The sequence below is a fragment of the Anabrus simplex genome, chromosome 5 (assembly GCF_040414725.1).
Source record: "Anabrus simplex isolate iqAnaSimp1 chromosome 5, ASM4041472v1, whole genome shotgun sequence".
NCBI classification, from domain to species: Eukaryota; Metazoa; Arthropoda; class Insecta; order Orthoptera; family Tettigoniidae; genus Anabrus; species Anabrus simplex.
Genome location: NC_090269.1, coordinates 148,046,016 through 148,069,742, shown reverse-complemented (window position 1 = coordinate 148,069,742; position 23,727 = coordinate 148,046,016). Strand labels below are relative to the sequence as shown.

Below are 23,727 nucleotides of genomic sequence, written 5' to 3'. Positions count from 1 at the left end.
CGGAATATTTGTTGTGTTTATCAGCATTGAAATGTTCCACGTATCTTATAAGGAAACTATGTCCAGTCTGACCAACGTATGAAAATCCACACTGTGAACATGTTAACCTGTACATTCCTGAGCCTGAATATTTACTGTTATTATTATTTATTTTGTTATAATTGAAAAACATGTTTTGTGTTGTGTTGGTTGTTTTGAAGGCTATGTTTATGTTATATTTGTTGAAGGTATTAGTAATGTGGTGGATTGTTGGGTTATTATACGTAAAAATAGCGTATTTATTTCTGTTAGGTTTGTCTGTTTGTCCCTTAACTCGCTCCCCTCCCTCTGCCACATTCATACAACGCGCAAAGTAGGAACTCCAGTCAGACCAACGCCCCTAACAAAACAAGATAGATACTCACACGGCATTTGAGTAAGTACCCAATTTCACGCAAATCACAACACTGTACTATCACATACGTTTTAAACACACACATCAAATACGCCTTTTATTCTTTTGCAGTTTAACAACATTCTATCCGTCGAGATTCCAACAACATCTGAAGACCACACTTATATGTAACAATCAATATAACTTTCAAACATACATAAATCTCCAACTTATACTCCATTTCTACGATTACACCAGAGTGTACTTACCAATTCAACTCAACGAAGGAACACCATTTGCTTCTCCTTTACTTAATTTTAACAGTTGGAATGCATAATTTAAAACAAATTCATCCTCTGATCTACTTAGCAGCGACCGCGGCAAATATTACTGACTTTCATTAAGAAGAGGATCCATTTCAGTTTCCAGATACATGCCGATTTTTAAAAACTTCTTATCATTATAAATTATTTTTTAGACAATATTGTAAAACATACTAAAATAATTTTAACATGTGTTTGTACTCTCCATCCAAATTTCTTAACTACTGTTTCAAAAGAATTATGTTTTAATTTCACAACGTACCTCATCTCAATTTTTCATAAACAATAGTGTAATCATTCTTAATAAAACTGTTTGTTTTAAGATTAGCTAATGTGCTGATGATGCCCAATAAGAAGGGCGAAACATGTCCACAACTTTTCAATCTTTTATGATTATTTAACCACAAAACGTGGTACTGTATGTATTGAATAGGTGAATTAATAAATGTATACTTTGTGAATTGAATGTACAAAAAGGCACCGTTGTGCACTGAGCGGTATCCACCTGGACAGATACTGCAACAAAGGAGACGCATTGTTGCCATTGATGAGATGTGGGCACAAGCTTACAAGCCTGAATTAAAGCGTCAGTCGAACGAATGGCGTCACGTAGGTTCGCCACTTCCACAGAAATGTCGACAGGAACCCAGTGTGGTTAAGTTTATGTTGATTGTGGCATATGACTACGAGGGGTTATTCTTACGTATGCTGTGCCTGAGGGACAAACCATCAACAGTAACTACCATTGCCAATTTCTAGAGCGACATCTGCGTCCGGCTATGCGGCGCGAACATCTCCGTTTATTATTTTGCATGACAACGCATGTTATATTGCAAACGGTGTCAAGATCTTATTGCAACGGTGGCATCGGTAGGTCTTGAAACACTCTCCATACTCATCAGACATGAGTCCTTATGAGTTTGACATGTTTCGGAAGTTGAAGGAAACCCTCCAAGGCCGCCGATTTCCTGACATGGCATCTGTACTCCATGCAATAGGGTGCTCCGTCGCTGTCATCAACAGAGAATGCCTTGCCCTGCGGCTTCCCGACATTTAGCAAAAAGGTAATAGACTTTGCGGGTGACTACAGTGAAGGAATGTGATGCAATTGTACTTGATAGCTCATTAAATATTGTGTTCTGTCAATATTGCCAATACTGCATTTACAGTGCTCATATATAAATAAAATTGTAATTTTGTCTGTATACTTCAAATTTCGAGTATAATAGGAAAGAGAGAAATGAAGATGTGAGAAAGGAGGTCAGAACGGAAAACATCAATGAGGGAATTGATACGAGTAAACTAAGATGGCTTGGACTAGCGATGGGCAGACCAAGACGAGTTCTCAAGATTTCTAGAGACTAGCACAGGCACTATTTCTCGCGAGAAATTTCGAGAGATCTCAAGAGCGATGTCCCCGCATTGTGCAACGAGCAGCGTGTCAGGCCTACAGGTAGACGAACAACAGTTGCGAGGTATCCAGGTAGGTGTACATCCCATCTACAGTGATTAACAAATTACCATATTTACGCGAATAATACCCGCACATTTTGTAAAAAAATTTGGGGTACAGGTTTTATTTGCATCAATGTTGGCATTTTTTTTCAAAATCAGCCTTCCTAAATTTAGGGTGCAAGATTATTCGGTGGCGGGTATTATTCACGCAAATACAGTGACGGGGATTATTCACGCGAATAATACCCGCACATTTTTTTAAAAATTTGAGGCGCGAAATTGGGATGTGGTTTTTTATGTCAAAGTTGGCGTTTCTTTTTTTTCAAAATAAGCCTACCTAAAGTTAGGTTGCGGGGATTATTCGCGTAAATACGGTATAAGGGTTATTCAGTTAAGATAACTCGTGAACCATTTTAAGACGCTGACATTCTGTTTTCACTTTCGTTAATGGTATTAAGGGGTTCATAGTTGATCATGCAGTACATTTCCAGGCTTTCGAAAAAATGTATTGGCTTGCATGTTTCCAAATCAGAACATTATTTCACACTGTAATTGCTTATGGTATACTGTACATACTTGCCAACTTTCAGAAATAAAAAATAGGAAGATATTGTAATTCTTGGACTTGATCACGTATATTGTGCCACGGTCCCGATGAAAAAAAGTACAAGGCACACATACCTATCTACAGTTACAATACAGACTGGCCATGCAATTTAAAATCTAAAATTAAGAAAACAAAAAAGGTTACAAGAAAATGTAATGAACATGGAAGAAATGCATAATAGTTTCCTTTATTAAACTGTAAAATGAAGGGAAATTCAATATTATAGATTTTCTGGCCATAATGAAGAGAAAATACCAGAAACTGTCACCGAGATGGCTCTCTGAAATACATTCAAGTCATTAAAATTATGAACTAAGAATGAGCACAAATGCACTGAAATATGCAAAACTGCCACATACAAAACATTTCAATATATCTCGCACATTAACTTCGACAGGGGGAGAAGATGTTAACAGCGTGCGAACTACACAATAAAAAATTAACAAACTCATTCTTCGTGCCAATTAACGGAATCCCTAGAGCATGCTCAAGGTTAATATGGAACACGCTGGCCTCTCTCTTGTAGGACAATTTTTTTAACCCTTTTAGTACCAGTCGCTTATAGGTAGTGTATGCGAAGAATACCAGGCTTATTTTTAAGAAATTGCAATGTTTCAGTAAAATCATAACTTTCTTATTATTGAAGATATGCCTCCGACATTTTAACTTATCATAGAAAAGGAGGTTCTTTACATGTTTTTAAATTCACAAGCTATGTTGTATTAATGCTATAACATATTTTAAAAAAAAGTTTAACAATTATCGAAATGAAAATTGAAAAGTCGAAATTGAGATAGAGAAACACAAATCAAAATTAAAATTACGCACTGAAAAATATTATTGTCTGCAGATGCATGCTCTTGGTTCACTATCTGCAAAATTTCAATAACCTAGGCACTAAAGTTTCTAATTTAAAAAATATTTTATGACCGGATGTTTCGAGATACAGCGGGGAGGGCTCGAACCGGGTGTCATTTCCAACTGAAACTTCACTGAACACTGTATTATGCATATAGGCATTGTTGTCATTACTAGTGGTGGGGACGGAGCGGTTCGGTTCGGAGCAAGTACTGTGACGTCATTACTCGGTTAAACCGAGTACAAATTTATAGCGGTAAATTTGAACTTTATATTGACCTTCTAAGCTACAGTTTACATTTATAAAGAAGATTATCAATTATTATCAGTGGTACAATGCTCTGTACTTTCTATTATTTGTTATTTGCACAATTTTTATAACGTAGGTAATATAAATTTAACACATAACGTAACAAACAGTGTAATTACAAATCTCTGCTTAATATAAGGCATATCAAGTACATATTAATAAAGAAATAAACATACAAATGAATAAGTAAATACAATAAATATTAATGCATATGGATAAACGTACCGTACTCCATAATGTGATAATTGAGGAAACGAAATCTAGTGCTTTGAAATGTGCATAAACTCATATAATGTCAAACATTTCATTTATAACTATGTTGTAAGGAGTTAAATGAAAAATCTGTTAAGATAACATCAGTAATGGTAATAAGTAAAGTAGACAAATGAACTCAGTTCTTCATCTTGTGACAAGCATTAATATCAAGACAACACGTTGTACACAGACAGTACCTATGGGAAGTACCGTTAGTGTTCTGTATGGCATGGAACAGGTGTTATATAGGAGGAATTTCCATTCAGAAATATCAGAGTTTCAGCTCGTTTTGCAGAAAGCGACGACCTTCGGTCTGAAAGAATTTGTCCAGCACATGAAAATACCTCCTATGCGGGCACAGATGTAGCGGGTACGCTAAGGTAAGCAAGAGCAAGTTCACTTAAGGGTCAATGAATATTGAATTTTCACGATCGCATTGTAATCGAAATCGACTCTCAACCTATTAGGTCGTGTTACGTGCATTTAGTACGTGTCGAAGAGATCTTAAGTACAGACAAAAAAAAGTGCCAACCGGACACCAGCAGGATCCGAACTCACACCCTCCCGACTTCGCGCAGGTAGCTTTACCATTTGAGCTATGGTGGCCTAGCTCTTTTTTTATTCTGTTGGAAAGGATCTAAGCTACAGGTTTGGCTCGGTCTTCTACAACCCTCAGTGATTGCATGTCTTCGTATACAAAAGTAGCCAAACTCCTGTCTAACTTAATTTTTTTTTCCTGCAATGTCTCATCCATAGGCCCTACATAGGAAAGGAATTACTTTCACGATGTGCAACTGTATTTGTACCATGTCCTTACAATGCGGCCGTTTTATGTGATTCCATAAATTTGATGTTCCTCCACCAGTACAATAGATTTGATTGCAAATTTTACAAGTAGCGGATTTTCTACCTGGACTGCTAGTAAAATAGTGCCATTCGTGGGAGGACTTTCATAGCATTATTGCGTCTTTCTTATTACAAATATCGATGTAGAAAACATAGCTCAAAAACTTAAACAAAGATATGTGTAGTGTGAGGAAACACAAATAGAACAGATGTCTCGTCTGGAGTCTGAACAGCAGCACAGTGGTGTTGCGAGTGTAGCCTAGCCTGGCTGGAAGGTTTACTGAAGCACCCGCAGCACTATACGGAGTATTCGAGTTGAATCGGTGCTCCGCTGTGACGTCACGTAAACCTGAAGAACCGAGTTACTCTACGGATCTACTTGCTCTGTCCCCATCACTAGTCATTACTGCCTGCATCACGGCCTACACTGTCTTCATTTCCGTCACTTTCCGAATCAGCATCTCTGTCGCTTTCACTATAATGACAATATCACAAGATTTATTGTACTGTGGAATGTCATTGCTACACTCACTTCCTGTCTCTGAAATAACATCACCAACATCATTATTACATGATCCTCATATAGCTACATCTTCATCAGACTCAATATAGTCGTCATCGGTACAGACTCTGTTAATATATTCAGCTAAATCGTCATCATTCTCGAACACATCGCGCGCGGCAGAGGCGGCCATTTTCATACTCACAAACTTTTACGGTGTACAGAATATAGGTCGCTTTGATAAAATCATGTCTCCATAAATAAAGTGATTGGCGCGATAGTTGTGGTAGATTTAGAAACTACAGGTTCCGAAGAGTCTAGATCACCTGCATTGTGCTGCTATATGTCCGGAAACTAAGAAATACAAAACTGCCCTCGTAAGGAGCGCTATTGCATTCCCGGCAATTTTCGCTCGCTCGCCGAGGAACGCTTTTGCGCTCTCTGGTATTCTAAAGGTTAAGGCACACACTCTGTTCTAGTGAGCAGGAAACATGATACACTCGCTAAATAAAACATCAAATAAATACACTTGAAAATTACACAAGCAGATAAGAATTTATCCTTGAGGAAGACTATTGACTGTACCCTGCAGGTTATATTGGTCAAAACTAGGAAGAAGTAAAAATAAATTGGAAGACAAGTAAAAAAAATGGAAAGTTTCTGGGTAAATCGGAAGGGTTGGCAGGTATGGATATACTATCAAGGTTACCCTCGTAGTTACTGGGACGTTGCACAGATCGCAGCACAGGCGAATCGATCTCAAGATCTGTAACGTCAGTCTTGAGCGAGAGCGTTGCACATCACTAGTTTGGACATATAAGGAGGATGGAGGAGGAAAAAATACCAAAACACATGATGGAGATGAGGTTCGAGGGAAAGAGAACGCGAGGAAGACCTAGAACAAGGTAGGTAGATTCAATAAAGAGAAGTGCAAAAAGAATAAACCTGGTCTGGGATAAAATGGTGGAAGGAGAGAGGAAGGTGGAGAAGTGCCATGAACGCCCCAACCCGGCAGGAGCTGGATAAAGGGAAAGGAGGATGACAACTTCAAATTATAACTTCACATTTTGTTTTTACTCTCAGTCCACTTCTGTGGTGGAATGGTTATTGTCATTAGCTGCCACCTCTGGAGGCCCGGCTTCAATTGCCGGCTCTGTCAGGAAGTTTGAAAAGTGATACGAGGACTGGGACAGGGTCCACTCAGCCTCGGGAAGTCAACTGAGTACAGGAAGGTTCAGTTCTCACCTCAGCCATCCTCGAAGTGGTTTCCCACTTCTCCAGGCAAATGCCAGGGTGGTACCTAACTTAAGGCCATGGCCGCTTCCTTGTCTATCCCTTCCAATCTTCCTAAGACCCCCTGTTCAGCATAGCAGGTGAGGCTGCCTGGGCGAGGTACTGGTCTTCCTTCCCAATTGTATCCTCCCCGACCCAAAAGTCTTACACTCCAGAGACACTGCCGTTGAGGTGGGATCCCTCAGTGAGTCCAAGGGAAAAACCAATTCTGGACTTTGTTTTGTTTTTATACAAATGTTGAAAGTAGGATCAGTTCAATTTTTATCCGTCTTCTTGATGGATACAGTACTTTTGCATGCATTTCTCGGCACAGGCCAGAGCAAATTGTAGCTTCCACCGAAGTCCCAGTCTCATCCATGGCTGTGACAATATGGAAACTGCTGGGGTATGGGTGGTGCTGAGTAATGACATTCGGAGCACGACCAGTGTGTCTTGAGTGTTAGGGTCAGCACCTGAATTTAGCACTAAAGTTGAAGTCTCGAAACAACATCCTCCATAAACTGTGTGGAACTACCTGGGGATCTTCAGCAACCACCTTACGATCTTCAGCCTTGGATTTGGTATATTCAAGTACTGAGTATTGTTCACCTGTTTGGTTGAACAGTCATCATATAAGGCTTGTTGACACCCAGCTTAATACCACAATGCCATCATATCTGGCGCAATCACATCTGCTCCAATTCATTGGCTTCCACTGCTAACTGGTATAATGCCACCTGATCTATGCCGATCTAATGCCTTTATGAAGGAATTCCACAGGATCTTGAGAAATCCTAGTCTACCCGTGTATAGTGACCTGCCACTTTTGAATCTTAATAGACTAAAATCACGCCATTCAACTCTGCGTGATGCTACTGACATGGATGCTAAAGATTTTAAATCTCGTGATGAGTGGAAAGGTAGATGGAAAGCAGCAATATACGTGCGCCTGTATACCTTCTTCTCAGGTCCCAGACTTCCAAGCGGATCCCACCTACCACGCAAGACCTGGACTGCCCTGAATAGAATCAGAACAGGATATGGCTGGTGCAGAGCCGCTCTCCATAAGTGAAAAAAAAAAAGCTACCTAATCCGGACTGTGGCTGCGGTGCTCCACCACAGACAATTCATCATATCGTCAGGGAATGTAAGATTCGTGCCTTTCGCGGCGATGAAGATGACTTCCTGCTGGTAACTCCAGATGCTGTACGCTGGATTGAAAAACTTTATATTCAATTCTGAAGCACAAAATACTTTGTTTCTCATCTCTAAATATACATATATTATATAAAACTGATATTGTCTGTATAAGGCATATGCTAAATAATAAGCACATTCTGGCCCAGAGGAAAGCAATGGCAAACTACCTCACTCCTCATTATGCCTCATGTTGGCAGCGCCATCGGTTGTTGCGGTTCTTCCATAACTGCCTAGCCTTTGATGATGTATTTGCGGATCCAACCAGCCTCTGGGCTGATGACCTAACAGATACAGACTGTGATGATATCAAATGAAAACAGCTTCACAGAAACTCGGTAGCTTGTTTGTGTACCAGTATATGCTAATAATAGCTAGCAAAGAGTATCAGGAACAAACGCAAGCATGGGAAGCCAGGCATATGAAACACGGACAGCTAAACATCAAGATAACAAAGTATATGCTATGGAGTGCGGACCGCCGACAGATGGAACCGTCCAAATTGGTGGTCAGGATGTAGACGAGTGGGCCTCATATAGCGTAACACCCTCTCTTTGACCAGGGAGATACGGAGCGATGAAGGTGATATATGAAGAAGGTGAGGGGGTTAGTGGCCTATACTAGGAACTGTCCCAGCATTCACCTTAGTGCAGGAGAATGGAAAACCATTCTTGCAACAGCCGACGGTGGGGACCAGCCCCTTTCTGTCTCTTGAGTGCTGAGTTGTAGAGCCGCGGCCACTCGCCCTCTACTCGGTTGGTTAGTTGGAGTAGAGAGCTGTCGGATCACGGATCAGTCATGGCCACTTGTAGGCCGAAGTCTACTCTGCAACTGCTGACCTGGCCAACTGCATACATTTTCAAATGGCTAAAAAAGCATTGTAGATGCTTCTTAGGTCTGAGTTGTTGTTGGTTAAAATGAAATAGGTTAATCTTGCCTCATGTTGTACACTAAATCCTGATCAAGAATACAACATTAATCATTGAACTTAACTCTTCCCTGTGTACTTCACCGTTCTATTATATGACTTATTTAAATTTTCTGGTCTTTCATTCCTCAACTTTTGTGACGTCCCTTTCCCTGCTTTGAATCACATTGTTGTTTACATGCATGAAGGCATTCATTCTTGCACTTTGTCATATACACATACGGTCTGTTTTCTAACTGAATGTTTCTACTACGTGTAGTACACAATCGATGCACATAGCTTTTCACTGTTGCTTGCCCCCTGTGGATATGACCTGATTAACACATTCACTGCCAAGCATTCTGAGGTGATTTACATGCCCTGTGCCAGACATTTCTAAGGGAGGTGTACTGGTTTTGACATATTCACATATATAAGTACATATAAAGAAAAGTAAGCCCACATAATAGCACAAAAATTTCAAGTTACCTTCAGTAATGTTTAAAATGAGCTGCAAGCAATTTCTAGGCATAACTTCATTGAATATGGGAGTAACAAACTTGTTTGTTCCCCAATATTTTTCTAACTCGGGCTTCTTTTTATTATACCGGTCATCATCCAGAGTCCTAAAATATTTCTCATCTCATCCAAAGTAACAGGCCTCCAATTATCATCCTTGCAAGGTTTAGTAAATGGTTTGCTACTGTGCTCAAAAATTGAATGGGTGCTTGCAAAAAACGGGCTAACCAACAAATTTGGAAAAATTAGTTATGTGCTGCCATCAGTTGCAGAAGGTTCAAAGTATCTTTTGTGAGTTGGGCTAACATGAGGCAATCCTGTGTGATGAGATACAACGCTTTGAATTTTATGCCATTTTATTTAGGCCAATTTTGTTATTGCAAAATCGGGCTAACAGACGTTTACGGAGGAGACCGTAAAGATGGCGTTGCTCTATATGTAGGTTAGCAAACATTATCCCCATGTATACTAGAGGCTGTGGGTATTTCTTGTGTTTTTGTGCCAGATGAATGGAAGGATTTAGTAAAAAGAGCTAAAGTAAGAAAGCCATTTCAAGTAGTAAAAATGACAAGTGATAAGTTTATGAGCACTCAACCTTTGCTAGACAAATTAACCAAGACAATGGTATCTGTAAATAAGCAAAGAGTACTCATTAGTAAAGTTTCAGGCATACTATTTATGAAAGATGTACCATTTAAGTATTTTTTAAATATTTATATGGTATTGTTGAGGAATATGGTTGTGTTGACCTTCACAAAAGGAACAGTAATGGTGGTCAACCATCACTTGCTAGTATTCAGCTGTCACCAAAGTACAGTGTTACAAGGCCAATAAAGCCAGTAAAGCTTAAGGACTTGCTTGAGCTACTTGAATATGTCCCTGCAAGATATCAACAGTATTACAGAGAACTGACAGCTGGCAATGGCCAAGAGGTGACTGAGGAATCATTTTCCAATGCATTAGAACGTGACCCATATGACTGATGATTGTCCCATGAGGGAAAGTTATGTCACATTTCAAAATAAGTCTGAAGCATCTTTATGTCTTAAAAAACCCACGGCACTTATGCCCTTGGAAGGGCTCTGGCCTGCCCAGTGACCGCTACTCAGCCCGAAGGCCTGCAGATTACGAGGGGTCATGTGGTCAGCACGACACATCCTCTCGGCCGTTATTCTGGGTTTTCGAGACCGGGACCGCCATCTCACCATCAGATAGCTCCTCAATTCTAATCACGTAGTCTGAGTGGACCTCGAATTAGCCCGCAGGTCGAGAGAAAAATCCCTGACCTGGCCGGAAATCGAACCCACGGCCTCCGGGCGAGAGGCAGCCACGCTACCCCTACACCACGGGGGCCGGCACCTTTACGTCTAGTTTACTGTATAAAACACCTTTTTTGTATTGTATGATCATAAAATAAAGTTTGGTTACAAATCTAAGGTAAACTATTAACTATAGCTAGGTCAACGCAGAAGTCAATTTCCTTCTTTATATATATATATATATATATATTCCTATTTTTCCAAGCACTTTTCATTTTTCATACAGTTCCAATATATGGCATTGATAATTTAAAGGTACTACATCAAGATAAAATAATGAAACAAATACTATTTTATGGTATAATTTTCGGTTGTTTTTTTTTTTTTGACATTTGCAAAAGTGGATTTATCTCTGTTCTGACAAAATGTTGTTTAGCCCATTTTTGCAAGCATCCATTCAATTGTTCTACATATTGGTTAGTTTCTGTTACGAGAAATGACAGAAATGGTAGCGTGGAAAAAAAAAAAAAAACACTGAAGTATGGCATGCAAGGTTCATCACTAGGTAATTTACTCATACCTGCGTTTTTCGAATAATTGGGCATGTGTTCAAGTTAATCGGTGTCTGACCAGTTATCTGAATCAACACCAGGTATATCCTCCGAAGATAAATCGTTAACTACTGCTGGATCTACCTCATCAGGTTCAGCACTCGCGACTTCATCAGATGAATCGCTATGACTTTCTTCCATACTAAATTATTTTCCAACTCACAGTCAGCACACACTCCTTCTAACATACCCCGTACATCACTTTCCTGAATGTAATCTGCACTTTTGTATGATTTACAGGCCATGTTACAAGAGCGCAAAGACACTAACTGAGAACAAACATGTGGTCACTTAACAAGTGAAGATAGCATGTGTACGGATGTCAACAGGAAGTTACTTTACTAAGGAATGTAGTTTGCATGTTTATCGATCGATACACTGATCCTCCATTTTGAGTCTGTGAAAGTTACGACTGCATTTGGGTGACATCTATGGGAGCTATAATCAACTATTTGAACGCATGCACTTAAATGTCAATCGACGTGTTTGGTACAGCCAGCACGCTAGATTTTCGGTGTGCTTGGTGCTGAGTGAGTTAAGAAAAGGGTGTTTATTCATTGATCCACTGAACACTTTTCTCATCCCATAGTTGAAACAGTCAATTCCTTGCTGCTAAATAGTTTTCACTTTGTTATAGAAGGGGTTTTAGGAAATAAACTTAATTGGAACTTATATTGGTGGAAAACAAACTGATCTTTTTATTGTACATATTTTAAGGTGGACATGGTAGTTGGCGATATTGTAGACAGAATCCTCGATTTGCAACATCTGGCAGAGTAACTCCGTCACCAAAATTTTCACTGCTGTTTGTTACCACCGTCAGCACAAAGGGTTTTGATGATGCTGAAACAGAATATACATTTATCAGTAAGGTCACAGTTATTCTTGTCTTAAAGAGTCTTTTTATGGAGGTATGAAGAGAACGCTTTGAAGGAGGACAGATCATCGCCGTAAGACCTACATGTGTCAGTACAACGTAAAGCAACTTGTAAAAAAAATTACTGGAGTGCACTAGCTTGAAAGAGAAATTACTGTAAAATCTCCTACATGTCTGTAATGTACAGTACAAAACTATTTATACATAATTCAGATGGAATAATTTTAAGTTATTGGAGTTTTTTTAAATTTCATAATGAAAAATCTTACACAAAATCTTTAATGAAGATTGCAAATATTCATACATTATAAGGAATGAACAAACAAAAATGGTCAATGATTGATTGAAATTTGTAGAAACCACAACCTTCTCTCAAAATCAACATGCTTTAAAAGGAAACCCCACAAATTAAAAACCTGGAAATATCCTGACTTCAGAAAAGGTGACCGGCAGCTACACCATGTCTGCATAGATAAGTTAAATCGAGAAATCCACAATGTCAAAGTCCTAAGGGGTCAGACCACTATATTGTGAAGATCAAAATAACACAAATGATAAAGAAAAAACCTCCAAATAAAATAGGAGAAAATTTGACTCAACTACATTAATAAAATTTATCGAGCATTACAACAAAATAGGGGAACGATTTATCAACATCAAATAACTAGAAGAATTGAGCACCAAATTAAAATCGATAGTCAAAGAGTTAACTCCAGTGAATCCCAGGGGGAAACAAGAGTGGTAGACTGAAGAATGAGATCAGGCAATAGAGAGGACACCAAGCCTGGATAAACCATCATGCTCAAAAGACAGAAGAATCACATTTAGAATGAATAAAACAAAGAAAGTCAACCCATAAAATCATTAGACAAACAAAACATAAACAACTTAAAAACACCTTAGAAAGGATAGAAAATAATTCACAGAAAAAATATCATGAGATTATTACGAAACTTGCAGCAGATATTAAAAAAATTATGAACCCTGAATATTAAATGCTGTTAGCCCATAGTGGAATCAAGAAAATGCAGAGATCTTGTGAGAGACATTAAACAAACTTCTGAATTGCAATGACTCACTAGAAGCATTTCGAGTAAACACCATCACACCCATTTTAACCACCGGTGTTGTAATGGATCCCCCAACCATCAACAAAGTAGAACTTGCAATCAAAGAATTAAAAAATTACAAGGCATGTGGTGAAGAGCTCGTCTTTGCAGAAATCTGGGTAAATGCCAGAAAATCTGTCATAATAAATCTCCATCAACATCTAGTAGAAATGCAGTTCACAGAGAAAATTCTTGAGAACTGGACCACAGTAACAATCCATCCATTATTTAAAGAAGGAGGTAAATACAACCCAGATAATTACAGAGGAATAACACTTCTGGACTGCACATCAACAAAATTTTATCTTGCATCATTTATAACAGGATCAAAAACACACTGGCACCACAACTTGGAGAATACCAAGGAGATTTTGCCCATACAGAAGCTGAGACCAAATTCTCAGCCTGAAACTAATAATGGAATATTACAAGTGCAGAAATAAACAGCTCTTTATCTCATGCATAGATTTCAAAAGAGCATATGGTAGTATCCATAGACCCACACTTTTAAAAATCCTTGGATCATATGGTATTCATCCCAAATTAATAAGTTTTGAATGCTGACTTGTAAATCACATACTTATTTAAGAAATATGTATTTATATGTACTTATAATGTATCCTTGTTTTGCCATACATAATAATAATAATAATAATAATAATAATAATAATAATAATAATAATAATAATAATAATAATAATAATCAAACTAACTTCAACCAACACGAATTCCCAGGTAAATTTCAGGGGAGAAGTGTAAAAGCTTTCACCCACCTACAATTAAAATTGGAGCAAAACCCTCAATAGAACAAACTGCCTGGGATTTGCAGACAATTTAGCTCTCTTAGCCCCTGATTTGGAAGAAGTTTGTGCCCACTCACCAGTCTCCAAAAAATTGACCTAAAATAGGATTACAAAGATCCTTTGAGAAAACTGAGATCATGTCTATGAAACCCCTCAGCAAAAATGATTAAAAAAATTAACATAGTTCTACAATTTAAATATCTTCAAAAAATCATCACATAGAACTTAAACGAGAAAGAAACATCGATAAAGATGAAAACAAGATGCAAAAAGCCCAATTTCTAACCTGGTCGACGTACAATAAGAAATACCTGTCAATAGAAGCCATTTACGCTTGTAAAATCCTGTTCCAAATTAAAAACAAAAAAAAATATTGGCTCCTCAAAACTGCAAGATGATTCATCAGAACTTGCATAAATAAAAATACCAGGTTGAAGGAGGCTGGACAGTCCTTCCTAATGAAACTGTCTATCGAGAGATTGATCCGATCACCAGCACAATAAGCAAGAAAAGAATTTGGTAGTTCTTTCACATATTGCGACTGCCAGAAAATTGGCTTATATGACAACTAGTGATCTTAATAATTAAAATTATTAGGGGTCCACCTATTCAATACAATGACACTTATTAGTGTGAATTAATCACATGAGGTACTAGTTTCGGCACTTATGTCGTGCCATCATCAGCCAAAGTGTCAAATCAGGCAAACACAAACAATCTTAAAACAATTTAAAACACATTACACCTGCAGAGATAAATGTTAAATAAAATTATGGTACATGATGATAATGCACTATAATGTAAAATCCTCCATACACCCCCAAACACACACACGTGCAGCGTACAATAGCATGGTTTACCGGGCATTCACGATACGATACCTATGACAATGAACTCAATATTATAAGGGCAATTGCCAAATTTAATGGTTACAACAGATTATTTCTAGAACAGATCATCAATAAATTCAGACACTGACTTAAGACCACTCTCACAAAAGAAAAACCTGGTTTTCCGTGGTTTCCCATTTTCACACCAGGCAAATGCTGGGGCTGTACCTTAATTAAGGCCACGGCCACTTCCTTCCAACTCCTAGACCTTTCCTATCTCACGTCGCCATAAGACCTATCTGTGTCGGTGCGAAGTAAAGCAATTCGCAAAAAAAAGGGGAGCAGATATATCTAGGTGGGAATGATAGAAAAACATGGTAGCAAAAGATCTTAGAGGTCGACGCTAATTAGGAACTAATATTTAGAGGTCCCATGAAGAAAAGAAGAAAAAGAAGAAGGCAAAAGGAAAGAAAAAATGAAAAGTAATGACTAGAAACAATTCACCTTGAGCAGCCTGTTTGACCGGCAGATGGAGCTGGACTGATGGAGGCGATGGCAGGGTTAAGGGCCATGGAGAAGGGGCAAAGAGGGGAGGGGAGGGGAGGGGTAGACGAGGAGCAACTGCCAGGAAACTATGGAGGAGCGCAAGGATGTGGTAGTGGGGGTAATGAATGGGGATGTATCTTACGTATAGCATAAAGGATCGAGTTGTTTTTTGGGAGTCTAATATTTTTTAGCCATTTAATTAAGAGATCAAAAATATTAGTTCTCTCAGAAATTTCATTTAAATTATAGTTAGGATTAAATATTGATCGCAATATATATAAAACAATTTTCAGTAATGTTCATGATTGGCCCTTTATTTGTTATTTGAAGTATCTCAAAGTCATGTTCGATGTTAGTGAACTTATGATTAGAGTCGTGAATATGTTGGCCTATAGCAGAAAACTTGTTATATCTTATTGCGCTGATGTGCTCAGAATATCTGGTTGTGAAACTGTGTCCTGTTTGACCTACATAAGAAGCGTTACAGTCATTACACTTGAATCTATAGATTCCGGATTTAGAAAATCTATTGAAGGTATTGACCGATGATGCATTGTGTAAAATTTCTGAAGTCCTGTTATTAGTCCTGAAGAAAATTTTTTCGGAATGTTTTCAAAAGAGATTGGTGATTTTATAAACATCACTATTGAATGTAAAAGTTCTTAAATTTATATAAGTATTCTCATTAAGTTCAACAAATTTTATGTATTGGTCATTTTTATAATATTTCATAAGTTTTCTTTATTCATTGATATGGTGTATTAGGACACAATAATTCTTTGAATTGTAAAAACAAAAGATTGTGTTATATTGTTTTATTCCCAAAACATGTTTCATTAAATAAATAGTTTTCTTCCATTAATAAGTGTATTGACAAGGTGGATTCAAATAAGACTATTTTAAATAGTTCTGTAATACACACGTCATTCCATGTCAAACAAAACAGTGTTGTCCAGAGTAGTCCTTTTGACTAGTGTACAGGATTGAAACAATACGAGAGGATACCCAAAAATAACCGGAATAACATTGTCGTGGGTGAAGCTTGTGTAGTATGCATTTCTGCCACTAGGCGTGTATAGCGCAACCCATTTCCAGTTCAGTGCCACCTGTGTTGTCGGCCTGGCTTGTTCTGTTCAACCGGAATAACATTGTCGTGGGTGAAGCTTGTGTAGTATGCATTTCTGCCACTAGTCGTGTATAGCGCAACCCATTTCCAGTTCAGTGCCACCTGTGTTGTCGACCTGGCTCGTTCTGTTCATCTGCAGTGATTATTTATGCTAGCGCTGTTTTGTTCTCATTTCATTTTTTATAATGGCAAGTTTAAGTGAACAACGTGCAAAACTTTTATTGGGAAGTTTTACAAAGATGGCACAACAGTGTTCTTCAAAAAAGACCCGATTTGTGGTAGACAGGAGACTGGTTCATCCACCACAACAATGTGTCTGTACACACAGCCATCTCTGTTAGACAGTTTTTTACTAAAAATGGCATTGTTCCGCTGCTCCATGCCTGAACTGGCTCTGTGTGACTTTTTCTTATTTCTACGCATGAAAAGGGACATGAAAGGGCATCGATTTGACAACATTGAAGAGGTCAAGGAAAAATGAGGGAGGAGCTGTCAGCCATATATAAAGATGACTACAAAAAAATTTTTAACAGTGGAAGCACCACTGGGACAAATGTATTGATTGTAGTGGAGAGTATTTTGAAGGGGATAAGGTTGTTTTGTAAAAAATTTGAAAGTATATAGCTTTTAAAAATAATTCCTTTTCTTTTTTTTTTTTTTTTTGGGTCCCTCTCATACCTGCCTGAGTCAGCACAACATTAAATCAATAGCAAGGAAATAAACAAAAGCTTCATTGGCAGGAACGACCAGGACAGAGGAAGGTTCAAAAAGCAGCACCCAGAAATCTAAGGTTAAATACAATCCAAGACCAAATTACTCCTACAGACTGGAAAATCTGGAGAATCACGATTACTGAAGTCTGAAAAGCAGTGGCACCCACAACAATATACTGGCTTCGGAGCAGACCTCAACCTGTTAGCCGCTAGCAAACAAGGAAGAAGATGATTTGTTTGATTTGAGATGGAATAACTCCTATACAAAGTTACATGACTTATTGAGAACTATTCAAATACACTTGTGCCCACAATGACTTGTTATCACGTACAGACTATTGAGATTGTTATTATCTTACTTGTTGTAGTGACAAGTGCATTGCCACAGAAGCGGTCCGTGTCGAGAGCTACTCCATTCTGTGAAGGGTTGGGGATCACAATGAAGTCTCCAGTGCAATTGGCTCCTGAGTCAGCTGCTGTGGCTGTACCTGGGGGTGAAATACCACATAGTAATGTGAAATATAGTAAAACAATCAACAGATACTGGTAATGTTTTAAGCATTTAATCCCAAAGTAACATAAGAACCAGGTAAAATACTGTCACAAAAACATTTGCAATGCCATGAAATGTTCTAAATTAAATTAAAGTCATATGTAGGGTGTTTCTAAATTATACTTACAAAAAAATCAGGGATGTTTTTCATGTTATATAAAGAATGATGGCACATTTGGATTGGCGAAGAAAATTATTCCTTTAAAAAAAATGAGGCTACTTTGTTACCTCCGGGCACACGATTCAAATCAACAAACTCGCCATATTTGCTGTGCTAGAGTGCAAACTTCTCTCCACAACTGTGCTTGAGGAAGGGAGGGGAAGTGGGATGATAATGCTCCACACAAATGCACAAGTTTTGCAGACCCTTCCCGATCCTAGTAGAGTGTTCTCTCCACATTTGCTTCTAAGTTTGCAGCATAAATTGGTAGTTGGTTTTGGTACACCAATGAAGAAATTGCTGATGTGCACCTAGCCTATGGCATAGCAAATGGCAATGGGAGATAAGCCACACTGATTTATGGCATTCAAAACCCTTTTTGCTGCCAACCTCATCATTCAACCTTCCTGTCCATTGGCAGGCGACGCGTGAAGGGGGCAGGAAGAAAACTCTCATATGAAGCAGTGCCTCTGAGTATTCGGCAGTGAATTTGGCTGTCATAATGGCACTCCACCGTATTTCACTCGCCGTGTCACACGGCACTTAAATGGCCTCCATGGTTGGCCAATTTAACTCCCACGGATTTTTCTTGTTCATGAAGATGGAATTAGAAGGGGAAAATATTGAAGATTTACTCAAATCAAACTACTGGGTGTATTCTCTACTTTGTTCAGTATTTCATTCCTTTTACTATGTTGTGAGTAAATGAATGCATGATCGTATGGAGGGCGTGATAGACATTCGCACATGTTAAATAATAAAGAACGTTACTGAGACCAACAGATGAGAAGAGAAATGATCGGGTGCTGCATGTGTCTTAATTACTGTGTGTGCTTAATAAACAAACTGTGGATATTGCCTGTAAGAGACAAGGACAATTCTGCGCGAGTCGACCGTAGAAACTTGTGCATTCACGCGGAGCATTATCACCCCTCTCCCCTCCCTTTCCTGAAGGACAGCGTCGGGCAGCACTGTGCACTCTGGCACAGAAAACACAGTGAGTTCCTCAATTAGAATCGCGTGCCCAGAAAAAATAAATTAACCTCATTTTCTGTAGCTCATTCCACGTCAAGAAAACAATATTGCTCTTATGGACCTACAAGGAGTGAACCCTCTAAGACACCCATAATTCGTCGTGATTCATCATCATCATCATCATCATCATCATTTTACAGTTCCAGTTTCCCTGGTACTGTTAATGAGCCTCTTCCACTCCTTCTGTCCATATACACCTTGTCATGGAGAACATCATCTACTGTCCATCCTCTGGTAACTAGATCAACCTTGATCATGTCCATCCATCAGGTTTTAGATCTTCCTGCAGGTCTTTTCCCCTCCACCTGTCTTTCCAAATTTATTCTGGCTGTTCTTGTAGGCTCCATCCTCATCACATGCCCATACCACTGTAGTCTGGATATGCCGATTCTGTCTAATAGGGATGTCTTTATTCCAGCTTCTTTCCTTACCTCCTCATTTCTTAACTTGCCCATCTTGGTCTTTTGGATGGTGGATCTAAGAAATTTCATCTCTGATGCTTGCAGTCTTGATGAATCTCTTTTTGTGAGAGTACGTACTTCAATACCATAGGTCAATATTGGTATGAAATAGCTGTTAAACATCATCAGTTTGGCTAGTTTTGGAAACATGTCATCCCATCTTACTTGTTGGTGGAATTCTAATCCCTTTTGTGCTCTGTTTGTAATTTCCTTTCTGACCAAATTATCACTGGAGATTACACTTCTAAGGTAATGAAAACTATCCACACACTCTAGCTGGTGGTCTCCTAGTTTTACACTTGCTGGACGCCCCTCTCTGTTGACTGCCATCACCAGTCTTGGTCTCGCTGATGTTGAGGTTATATTCCTGGAACCAGGATTTCTATATGTTGAGTATGGTCTGTACTTCTTCATTCCCTTTCAGACCATGTACGTACAATTGTGCGGGTTCGTATTTTAGTTATCTCTGACCGTATTTGATGTTTTTTCGGCGCTAGACCGGACTGCAATGATTGTGCGGGACACGTGGCGTGTATTTCAATTGCTTTTAGTAAGCGCTTGACCGCCAGGGCAAAGGAAGAAGAGTTTAAAAAGCACAGTTGATCGGCGAGATGACAGGAAGCAGTAGTGCCAAAAGTAAGTATTTATTTATTGCGTTTATATTAATCTAGAAGCTTTACTGAATAACGGAATATATTCAATGAAGTGTGTACATTGGTTAGTGAACGTAAATTTTGAAGATACATCATCATATGTGATACAACGAGGTTTTGAATTTTGATACGCACAATTGTGTGGGTCCTGTTTTTCGGATGTTAGTTTTTATTTTGTAAAATAAACTATCAATATGTGTATTGAGGAGCATTTTAGTCAGTTTTTGACATACAAACAAAAATTCACACCTCCAGTTTTCTTTCAGGTCTGAAAGGGTTATAATCAGCAAAGGCCCCTGTATTTAGTTCACCTAACATTTCCTTGACGTTCTTCATTATATTGTCCATAACAGTGATGAACAGTAGTGGGGACAGTGCACTTCCTCGTTGAACTCCACTCTTGGTCTCAAACCATGATGATCGACCTTCCCCAATTTGTATACAGCTAGTACAGTCTTTGATTAAGTCGTGATTAAGGGATATTATACTGTACTTTGAAATGTATTATGAAAGACAGATAAAAAGGATGAGGCATTTCTGGCTGTGAGTTATTAAAATAACTACATAACCTTTTTTTTTTTAAATATATTCATAGGGAGGAAGAACAATGGCAGGAACAGCCATCACTTCATTGCCTTCCTTCATTTTCCTTCTTCTGGTACAAGCATCGTGCATGTAGTCTCTCACTCTGTGAACTGCCGGCAGCTCACTTCTGTAGTGAAGTCACCTACAATATTTGTTTGTTGTGTGTGTGGTTTTAGGCTTTAAATCAGTGCATACTTGTCTTGTGTTGAGTGAGAGTTGCTTAGTATTTGTGTTCTCTTATTTTCATACTGTACAGAAGTTGTTACTGAAGATTTTGGTCTTGTGGTGTGCAATGATACGTTATGGCATAACTTCTACTGATAAAACTATTGTCGTGTGTTCTTTTTGTGCTTTGTTTTGTTATTTAGCTGTTTTTTCTTCAGCGCATTTTTTTAAAAATTTAATTTAATTTTAATTTTAACTTTTTTTACGACTGCATTCAATTCTTACTATTGTACAGAGACCGAATCATGAGGAGGTTGTTAGATTGCCTTTGACGATTGGGAAATATATATTTAAAAGAGTAGAGGAGTTTAAATTCTGTTGAGTATTAATCGATGAGCAAAACCGAAGGCAACAGGAACAACAAGCTAGAATTAAGAATGCAAATAAGGCATTTTAATCTATGAGCCCCATATTAGGCTGTAATTTTTTAACAAGGAATGCAAAAATGATTATCTACAATACAATCATTTGACCAGTACTTCTGTATGGTTCCGAGACATGGAATATAACCAAGAAAGATCAGCAGCAGTTGCAAGTCTTTGAGAATAAAGTTTATAGAAAAATATTTGGCCCATGGTTTGATCCTATCTCTCAAAGCTGGCAGAAAAGATCTATGAGATTTACACCCTCTCTCAACAACACACTATAATGGATGTGATAGAATCCAACAGACTGTGCTTGCTGGACATGTACTAAGGATGCAGGATAACAGAGCACCAGTGGATCTACACAAGGGATCTCGCAATGGGAAAAGACCTTCAGGAAGACTCCAAAGCACCTGGAAGAAGGAGATCAACAAGGTATGCCAGACCCTCTGAATTGATAACTGGGCAGAGCAGGCTCAAGATCGAAAAGGATGGAAGAGCATTGTGAGACTGGCACGGGAACTTCACGTCCCTCAGAAGCCTACGGAGTGAGTGAGTGAGTGAGTGAGTGAGTGAGTGAGTGAGTGAGTGAGTGAGTGAGTGAGTGAGTGAGTGAGTGAGTGAGTGAGTGAGTGAGTGAGTGAGTGAATATTGTTTTTGTGAGAGATATGGCAGCACAGTAGTATCCTGCATTGCCTGGGGAAATTTATTAAATGCATTCCTCAGCCCTCAAGCCCATAAAAATATAAATTTTTTCTATTTTCTCCCCTCAATTTGCCATACACTTCAATGCTGATGTTTTTTATGTGCCATAGTTTACCTCTGATTCTGTACAAATCAAAAATTGCCTCTGTAAACCCCCCCATCCCCTTTAGTTCATAAAATGAATTTGCAGCTTAGTTTCTTCCGCTTTTTATTTTGAACTTAAATACGGAATTTCACAAATGTATAGCCGCCATTTTCCTGTGATGATGTTGAGCAGAGTTGTTTGATATGGCAACCCTGTTGTCGTAAGAGCAATGCTGTTTTCTTAACATGGAATGACCTACAGAAAAGAAATATTTTCTCCGCCAATTCGATAGCATCATCGTTCTTTATATAACACAAAGAGCACTCCTGATATTTTTGTCAGTATAATTTAGATGCAACCTGTATAGAGAGATCTGAACATAAGGAACACAAATAGGAAGAATTTTTTTTTTAAATCCTACACTTCCCACATCTACTCCAAGGATCTGTCGATGATTGTTGAAGCCTGCTCATGAGTTTGTTGGAAGCTGGGAGGAAATGGCATTGATGAGGAGTGAACCTCAGACAGTTTTTCCTTGTCCTTTTGTGTTTCCATGTTTGCCCTCATCTCTTTGCTTTTCACACTGACCTGACATTGAATTCCTCTCTTTCTGTATACACTGCCTGACATAAAAATTGAAGCACCCAGAAGGGGAGGAGGAAACAAAATGAAACTTCACATGTTGAGAGGCAATGTGATGTTATTTCACTGATTACAAAAAGGAGTCAAATTTACAAAGAACTTGGCAGTACGAGCCCACTTATCAGTGTGACGTTGCACCCCTCTGGCATGGATGCTCGTACCGATTTGGTTGCAAAGGGTGCCAAAAAGCCATTGTATCTTCTCCTGAGGCAAGCTGGCCCACAACTGTTGTAACATGTCCTTGACATCCTGGTAACTGTCACTGAGGTGGAGTTGACGTCCAAGCTGGTCCCACACATGTTCTATAGCGGACAGATCTGGGGATCTTGCTGGCCACAGGAGTACCTCAACATCGTGCAGATGGTTCATCGAGACACGCGCTGCATGTGGACAGTCATTAGCTTGTTAAAAAGTGCCACCACTATATGGTTAGATGAGGATGCAGGATGCCCATAACATACCGTTGTGCTGTCGATGTTCCCTTGGGCACTACCAACTGGGGCCTGAAGTCATACCCGATGGTTCCCCAAGAGTGCCTCTCCAAAATATTGGAAGAATGCGACCTCTCCCCAGGTTGCCGCCATACTCACAGACGATGGTCATCTTGGGTAGTGCATAACCTCGATTCATTGCTGAACACAATGCAACACCATTCATCAGCAGGCTATGCTTCCTGGTCACGGCACCACTTCAAACACAGCCGTTTGTATTGTGGTGTTAATGGCAGCCTACGCATGGGACAGTATTTCCCTAGTCCGGCTGCTGCTGGTCTCCGACCAATGGTGCAGGATGACACAGCATGTTGTTATCGGATGACAGGCACAGATATGACGGGGTTATGATGTGCTTGATGTGCATTACGGCGATCCTCCCTTGTGGTGGTCAGATGTGGTCGACCAGAACCTTGACGACAAGCATACCTACCCTCATGTTACAAATTACAAGTAACAACTCTCATTA

At 39.0% G+C, this 23,727-nt stretch overlaps 1 protein-coding gene across 2 annotated transcripts in view; it reads right to left on the bottom strand.

The window, feature by feature from the left end:
* Nucleotides 1–12,000: 12,000 nt before the first annotated feature.
* LOC136874711 (cubilin) overlaps nucleotides 12,001–23,727 on the bottom strand; it is a 107,998-nt gene continuing 96,271 nt past the window's right edge. For both annotated transcript variants that reach the window (XM_067148360.1, XM_067148361.1), the window contains 2 exons: nucleotides 17,658–17,786; nucleotides 12,001–12,137 (listed from right to left, as the gene is read on the bottom strand). In XM_067148360.1, the coding sequence (XP_067004461.1) occupies nucleotides 12,007–12,137; nucleotides 17,658–17,786 (260 nt within the window). In that variant the 3' untranslated portion in view covers nucleotides 12,001–12,006. The remainder of the gene's footprint in view (nucleotides 12,138–17,657; nucleotides 17,787–23,727) is intronic.